Source organism: Telmatherina bonti, assembly GCF_933228915.1.
Source record: "Telmatherina bonti genome assembly, chromosome: 16".
In the NCBI taxonomy this organism is placed as follows: Eukaryota; Metazoa; Chordata; class Actinopteri; order Atheriniformes; family Telmatherinidae; genus Telmatherina; species Telmatherina bonti.
The window spans coordinates 17572937-17581490 of record NC_136614.1 but is presented as its reverse complement, the minus strand read 5'-3'; the positions used below and the strand labels follow the sequence as shown (position 1 = coordinate 17581490).

At 38.5% G+C, this 8554-nt stretch overlaps 1 protein-coding gene across 3 annotated transcripts; it reads right to left on the bottom strand.

Moving 5' to 3' along the window:
* Positions 1–351: 351 nt before the first annotated feature.
* Positions 352–7616, bottom strand: aida (axin interactor, dorsalization associated). 3 transcript variants are annotated; one of them, XM_079255360.1, is made up of 11 exons: positions 7357–7616; positions 6547–6613; positions 6407–6460; positions 5446–5500; positions 5294–5357; positions 4971–5074; positions 4799–4810; positions 4378–4500; positions 3907–4029; positions 2919–3036; positions 352–2800 (listed from the first exon to the last, which is right to left on the bottom strand). In XM_079255360.1, the coding sequence occupies exons 1-11, from the start codon at positions 7461–7463 to the stop codon at positions 2701–2703; spliced, it is 927 nt and encodes a 308-aa protein (XP_079111486.1). In that variant the 5' UTR covers positions 7464–7616; the 3' UTR covers positions 352–2700. The 3 variants fall into 3 exon arrangements, with proteins under 3 accessions (XP_079111486.1, XP_079111487.1, XP_079111488.1); XM_079255361.1 differs by lacking the exon at positions 4799–4810; XM_079255362.1 differs by lacking the exon at positions 6407–6460.
* Positions 7617–8554: the final 938 nt, after the last annotated feature.

Sequence of the window (8554 nt, the reverse complement as noted above, 5' to 3'; positions counted from 1 at the left end):
CATTCTAAGTTTCTGAGAACAAGAAGTTGTGGTGATAACTTAAAGCTTTGATTTTTATGGAAGTCCTGGAAGAATTACCTTGCACGTAGTTCATTAAGTCTTAAAATGAGGAATGTACATCATATCTGGAAACTTTAACATTTGAACTTCACCCCAGTTAAAAAACACAACTCAACTGCTCCAGTTTTTTACAATTTTAAACTAATCTTAATTACTGCTAACATCACGTCACAGATGATTCATATGCATCTCACCGACACAGATGGCTTAGAAAGATCAAACTGAAGTGGGTCTAAAATTTAATGCAGGGATCCCCAACCCTGGTCCTCGAGGACTTTCCCAAGTGTTGACTCAAACAAGCTCTGCACATGTCTGCTAAATACACATTGATATGAATCAGCTGTGGTGCAGCAGGGACACTTGGAAAACCTGCAGGACACCGGTTCTCGAGGAGACAGAATTGGGGATCCCTGATTTAATGTATTCATTCACGAGATCTGCTGATCAGCAGTTGTGAGTTGCAGAATAGAGGATAAAACCCCCAGTTTTATTACCCAAAAACTAATGCAGGTTTTATATTTTACAGCAAACCCTCGATGTAAAATAATAACTACACTTGAAAGTAAATGGACAGTGAAGAATGCCAAGAAGGAAAGGTATATATTACCAGGAAAAAATAAATAAATAAAAAAAAATTTTTAAAAACTCGCTTAAAAGCATATAGATTTATGTGGCATGTAAAAGGCTGTAAACCATGATGCTTAAGATGACACCAGTCAACACACTGCCTCATTTGTAGTTTATTAGAAATGAAAAGCATTGTAAATGTTTGACAGAACTCCCATCAACATGTCAACTAAACAAAAAACACAGTTCTCGGTTCCAACACTGCTGCGCCCAATACACACATTCACCGTTGATTCATCAGTTAGTGTATTTATTAGTTCAGTTATAGTCTGTTTTTTTTGTGATGTTAAAAAAAATAAAATGTAAAAGCAAATATTACAGCGGTAATGTTGTAGTGAAGGCGTGCTGCCCCAACAATGGAGAGTTACTTCATTAGAGATTTCTCTGTTCAACCACCCACAAAGATGCACCCCCATCCCCCATCACAGTCTCTTATAAGCTTTTCTTCTATACATGTAAAATATCTGGATCTGCAAGATCCAAGAAAATGTGATTTTAAAAAATTGGTCTAAAAATGCAAACTATGCTGCATCCATTTAAGTCTAGACAGGATCCAAGCACACTGAACTAAAACCGTGACACTGATTTACAGGCAGCAACACACCTTATGTAATGTATCACTTCATTTTATTGCTTGAAGTGGTTCATTAATAACTTTTCAACCTATTAAAATTAAGGAAAAACTTAAATGTCTTCACATATAATTACACCATCAACATTTTTTATTTTTTTAAATGCCACTTCTGAATGAACACTAAACATGTAATAGATGTCAAATAGGTTTAGTGTTTGAGTGAATTTATAAATGCCTTTTGGTAATTGCAAAGAAACACACTGACATTTCATGTGGAATCAACACGTTGGTTTTAAAGTCCTCACAAGGCAGATTTCATGATGTTACATTAAGCTGGACTGCTGGTGTTTGTTTCATATTCACCGTGCGTGAAACAGATATCTCCCCATCTCCAAGAAAGCACAGGAATGCATCTCCCAAAATTAAATAATATAAATGTGTATAAATTAAAGAAGTTATAGATGTTAATGCTAGAAATAAACTGAGGCGGGGTCAACAGAACAACAAGCTACATTTCTGGACCTATTAAAAAAATCTCTAGAATTCAATAAGATAGAAATGAGGCAACAAAGTTAAAAGCAAATTTTGATGTTTGTTTTATAATTTAATATGTTTCTAACTGTGTCAGATGAGTTATGAATAAGTAAAAAGTGTAAAGGATTATCAGACATTCCTGACTGCTTGCTGCGGTGCTGCTGTTGGTGTTTGGCTTTTCATTTCTTCAGCACTCAGTTGTGCTGACTTTGCCATATGTTAGTCAACAAATCCAGATAGCTTGGGTGTTTTTAACCCTGTAATGCACACAAAAAAAAGGAAAGCAGGAAAGCACGCAACCCGAGCACACACACAACAGTCTGACATTACAGAATGCAGCAAGGGGCAAAAAAATACAGGACTTATTTATTTATTTATTTTTTTAAATCAAAAAAAGAGAAGCAGCAGCTGGTGGGGCTTAGGGGCTAAGGTATTGCTGGTTCATATTTGAAAGTCCAGAGTCTAGTGAGAACAAACAACAAGCCAAAGCCCTAAATCTAACTTCAGCTCAAGTGACATCACTTAAATTTAAAAAAAAAAAAAAAAAAAACGGTGTCCCTGTTTCCCAAAACATGTGTGGGCTTTGTAAGGAAGACGGAGCAGGAGGTGGTTTAAGCTGCTTGAACATGCTACTGCTGGTCTAAAACACCCCAAATGATGAAGGGAAAAAAATCACAACAATTTGAACTTTTTTTTGTGGGTTTCTAAAAGTAGATTTGCTGCAACAGAAAAAAGATTTAAAACAGAAATCTGAACGTCTGGCTCAGTTCACATTTCTCCCTTCACTCTGATGGAAACACCACAGCTTCCAGTTGCTATTGCTGGGTGTGATGATGAGGGGTAAACACCACATTCTGCTGGATGTGCAGGGAAACTGGCGGTGGGTGTTTGAGGCGTGCGTGGACCTAGCTGTCTTTATGTAATGTCTGATGAAGATGGAGATAGAGTGGTTTCTTTGTGAGAAGCTGCAGCTTCTTCCTCTTGAAGTCTGTTGGTTTCTTGTACCTGAAATTCAACAAGGAGCAGTTGTTGGTTTTTTTTTGTTTTTTTTACATTAGGACCGCATTAAAGACGCTTATGAAATTATTTTAGTCTGAGAAAGACAAAAAAAAAAAAAGCTCACAGTTCAATTACGATTGGCCCGGGTTTGATCTCATCCATTTCCATGAAGGCAAAACATTTTGTGCTGGTGAACCTCTTTTTAGGCTTGTAGTGCTTGAATTCAAAGAAGATAGCTGCTCCTGGAAGAATAAAAATATGATGGGAGAATATAGGAGGGCTTAAGTTAAGGATACTTTAAAATATTCAACTTTTTTTTTTGTGTTTGAAGATCACTTCCACATAAAGTTTTGAATATATTTATCATTGAGTTTGTCTTTTGTCTGACTAGAAGATTTCTTCTGTGGATGTTTCCCTGCAGAGAAAAGCTCCTTCCTTCAAATCTCTCCTTCGGTGAGAATTTAGAGGTGTGTTTAGTCATTATCCTCTTCTAAATTCCATCCATCTCCATTTATCTGACTAGAAACCGCACCAAATCAAAGTAGATCTGTTCCTCCATCAACCTGTGAAATCTTTCCCCAACCCAGACCATGATCCTTCCTCTCACTTGCTTAAGGTCTAGAAAAAGGTTTTCAATTAAATTCTGCAGGTTATTTTTCCTCCATATAGGGCCTATTGCAGCCTTTTAAAAAAGTAACTTAATGACTCATTTCCCAAATCAGATTTCTACATTTACATTTGCTGAATGCGGTGACAAAGAAACGAGACAGGTTTTCCTCCTCAGCGATGGTCATCTGTATAAAACTATTTACTTTGACATTTAAAAAAAAAAAAAAAAAAAAACCATCTGCCATTTATGCAAACTCCAGAAACAGCGACTTGAATCTACCTGCGATGTGTACATCACTTATTCTCATTCACAAAGTCCTGAAAAGCTGCTTCATTGAACCTGGACACTATTTAGTGTTCTGTAATTCTGCTAAATACAGAACGAATCGCTGCAACTGAAGTTTCCACCAACCTTTGCACTGCACATGTAAACAAAGCAAGACGAGAAAGTTGTTGGTTGATATTTAACATGAAGGATTTGCCTGATTGGAGACAATCGTTACCTTTTGGTAGTTTCTCTACATGTCTCTGGATTTCTACATCCACGCTGAAGTGAATGTAGGTGTCCTCCTTCCTGGAGGCCACAGGGGTGTCCTGTACTGGGTTCAAATCTACGCCATTCAAATCTGCAGGGAGAGAAACACACCACAAGAAACACTTTTTTTTTTTTTTCTCTCTCTCAAAGTTGGAAGAAGACGCACTTTGGAGGCTTTTATGTATGAATGAACTGCAGTGTTTCAGAAGAAAGGATGTGGTTGTAACCTGAAACAAACACTCTGAAGGTCCTTACTGTCTCACCAAGCTCTCACTAAAGCCTCAGCACATTTCAAACAGGTGCTCAGGTTAAGCATTCTTTAAAGTAGTCAACCTTTTCTGTGTTTGACACCGTGTTTTTCTTTTATCTGACTACAAGATGTCGTCTGGGGACGTTTCCCAGCAGAGAAAAGTTCCCGCCTTCCAAACGGGCTCTGTACCTTTAACACTGATGGTCATATAAGGATCAATGCACTGTCCTGCATCCTTCAACCCGATTTTCTCAATCTTTATCGTGAGTAGCGTCATTCCAGGCTCTGAGGGTAACCGCGGCAACAAGGTACCTGTAAAAAGGGCAAAGATCACAGACATTAGGATCTGTGCTTCATACCGTTTCATAAAATGCCTAAAAATTAGAAATCATGAGATATTCTGTTATGGTTACAGAGGTTTTTGTAAATGATTTTTGGCTACTTAAACTCTGTAAAACCAAAAGAAACTCACTCAAGGTGTAAGCCACCATCAGCATGACAGAAGTCTTAAATGTGACACAGCATTATGTTGTGTTGGGCAAAAACAACAACAAAAACATGCAATGCAGTGAAAGACGGCTTCAGAAGCGGTTTGAGGATAAAGCCATACCTTGTGAAGCTGCTAATGAAGCAGACAGGCAGGGATGAGTGATGAAGCCATGCACAGCACCGACAGAGAGAACAAACACACGTCTGGTCAATCAGCTCTCTGAGACACGACAATGTGACAAAACACCACATGAGATCAAGCAATCCTAAATTGTAAGCAGGTGAGGGGATACCAGGAGCTCGCGGAGGGAATGCCTCTGTTGATCCTGCTCCTGCGGCAGCATCCTCCTCTTCCTCCAACTCTAGGTTCTCTTCCTCACCGGGAGCGAGGATTTTCCTAATAGAGAGGGAACAGAAAAATAAAATTAGCAAAGACAAATTAATCTCCACATCTGTTGTCAAAGATTTCAGCTGGAGAAAGTTTGATTCATGTCTAATTCAACTATTTTACAGGTAACATTAACATGTTAGAAAAATGTATTTGTTTTTGTAACTAAATCAAAAATATACAAGAAAATTACAGCAAATTATTAAAGGAATATTGGTGGATTTTTACCTTAAAGGCACCGGCTGAACATCAAAGGGAAACTCTTTGTTATAGGTGAGTATGTTCTTTATTACTGTGGGAAAATTGAAGAAAATAATTAGGTTTAATGCAAAACTTCAGACTATACCATCATTTTCAAGACTTATCAGCAGTATACTTACTGCTTTCCAGTTTCTTCAGGTCTTCTAACTTGAACTCCTCGTTCGACTGAGTACACTGAGGAAAGGTAGAAGAATTCAACAAGCTTAGCAATCACCGTGTGGCTGCCTTCTTCAAAACCAGGATGCCCCCCTTTTTTTGCAGAGTTTGAACCAAAGAGTCTATAATCCATTCGTCAAAACTCAACTACAAAGCATGTTAAATATTTATGGACTGGTATATGTCAAAAATATAAATCATGGTCTTCAGATACGAGTTACACTCTTAAAAAGATTATTGCTGAGGCCTGCCAGGCACAGGAGGTAAGAAGGGGGCTTGGTTTGGTCCCAGCAGTATAATTACTATCTTAGAAACACAGAGAAAACAAAAATAAAGAAGATGCAAAACAAACTCTCTAAATGAAAGTAATTAAAAAGTGACAACAAAAAAAATCAAATGTGACACAAAACAGAGATAAAAAAAAGACCACAAAAACAAAAGGGATAATAACAAATGGAAGCTAAATTAATTAGACTAAACAAATATATCAAATAAACATGTTTTTTAAGGAAAAAAAAAGCTAAATGACACAAAAAATGATCATAACTTCAATGTAATTGTAAAGGAATCGTTTAAAAAATTAAAAAAAAATTAAAAAAAAAGATTTCAAAATTCATTCTAAGGTTTAAAGTTAGCAAATGAATGACCATGAGTAGCTACAAAGCAACAAAAACAAGATCGCACAAAAACACAGAAAGATCAGCAAAAGCAAAACTATTCAGATATACAAGAAGTGACCAGAGCATGATCCAAACTAGTGAAGAAAAATAAAGAAAAGATGCAAAAGGAGCAAAAAGATTAAAAAAAAAAACATTGCAAGATGCAAACTGTCTGCATTGACGTTGAGTATATCAATGAACGGTAGCAGGAGCTGAGTCAGTTTATGATTATTTTGTCCAAAGTCTTACAAATAGAGACACAAACCTGCAAACTGGCACTTCTCATCTCCAGACATGTTGCAATCTTGCCTAAAGTTTTCTGCAACAAGGACAAACACACTTGTTAAGTGCAGCAAAGCAGCAGAGTTTTGTTCAACAGAAGCTGTAGACAGATTTAATGATTACCTTCTGCTCTTCTGTGAAGTCTGATGAATTGGTTGACTGGACCTCTTTTTGCAGCTGTCTTGCTAATCTAAATTAACCCACATGAACACAGTTAGATGAGTTAATGGTTTACTGTTGAAACTCTAAGCCATATCGAAGTGCACATTTACAAGCGCGTCTTTGCGCCCCCTTGTGGTGAAGAAATGACCTCGTCAGGTGATCTGGATTTATTTTATTATGAGAGCAATATTAAATTTATCATCAATTATTATTTGGCAGAAAAAATAGATCACGTCCTAAAAAAACAGCACATTATCTGATTTTCGAGGGGGAAAAAAGAAAGCCTTTCTCACTGAACATAAGAAACCCACCCATAAACAATGAGAGGGTGTGGCTGACTATTTCTCAATACTCATAGGAATACTGGCTCATTTTCTGCACTGCATGAAACAAGGACAAACACATAACACGCAGCTCTGTGTGCTTTTTTTTTTCTTGACAGTACTCTTCCCTAAACTCCAAGCGCTCCGTTGTGAATGAAGCTGAGATGCAACCTTTGGATGCAACATGCTCCCTCTGCAACAACTGCCACATCACGTCATGAATGGGAAGGGTTTATTTACTGCTGTGGGAGCTGACTGACAGCTCCGAGGCTAACTTCTTGTATAGCTGTCTCTTGCATGCCGTTATCTCCCTGCAGGTTTAGGGACGGACGGACGGGTTGGAAAGCAGCGGAAAGAAGCCGCCCGCGCGCTGCGTCCAGGAGGAAAAAAAACAGCTTTGTACAGCCTACAGTGGAGAGACAGGACACACATGTTGCATGCAACTTACATTTGGTACTCATCTATAGCCTCCACTAATTGTCCCCACGAGTCAAAGTCTGTGCCTTTCTTAAAACTGGCGTGCCATTTCTGAATAGTCTTGTTGACATCAGACATTTTGGCGGGGCGGATACTCGCGGCGCTCTCAGGGCAGCATAGCCGAGGAGGAGATTCATCTACGGGGCTTCAGCGGCAGCAGCGTCGTGATCCAGATTATCTGACGTCCAGAGGTATACGGACAGACCGGTGACACCCCGACCAAGCCCTTTCTGCCTGGTCAACCCTGATATCGTATCCGCAAGAAAAAGGAAGTCCCGCCTAGAGCTCGGGGTGCGCGCGATTCGGAACGCGGGGTCGCCCGAGCGACACAATAATGGAGCACTGCAGTGCACCCCCCACAACGTTGCCACACAGCAAACATCACATTTCGAAAGCAAGACATTTTACTATTAAATGAACAGTATTAGCTAATCTTGAATTTCTTTAGTCTAAAATATACATTTGGTCCAGAAAGTCAGGAGAGTTGGTAGATTATTATTATTCCTTTGCTTTATCACAATGTTTGTTAATCAGCAACAAGTCAGAATTGTTATCACTTAATTAATATTTGATTCGTTTTATTAACCTGTGTTCGGTTAAAGGGATAGTATTCAGGGAATGATGTATTTCGGGGAACGTGGGAGTGGGGTGTGGTGGGTGTTTGCTCTCTGTCCTTGTCTGTGTATGAGTGTGTGGAAAGCTCTTGCGTCTATATTGTTTTTAAATGTCTTGTTATCTACTGTTTGTTTTAGTCCTTATGACTTGATTTTATCTTGTAAAGCACTTTGTGTTGCCCGTGGCATGAAAAGTGCTCAAGAAATAAAGTTGGATTTGATTTTATTTAATATTAAATCTTATCCCGTTGAAAAGCATGTTTATTTTCCTTTTACTGGTGCCACATTTTGTTAAAATGCATTTGTGGGATGAGCAGTGCACTTGAGTAAGTGTTTTATATCATGAAAATCTTTCAAGTCTCCTTTTCCAGTGCCATTGTTAATAGACTGAGACTGGTTGCAAAATGTTGTCTCAGTAACTCTGAAATGGGATTGCCTTCAGTAATGGCAAGCTATGTTTTTCTGGTGACAGATGCCGGCCCATACCACCACACTGCCTCCACCAAAAGCTGTCAGTGCAGCAATAAATACAGCATTCTTCATGTTTTCCCTTCA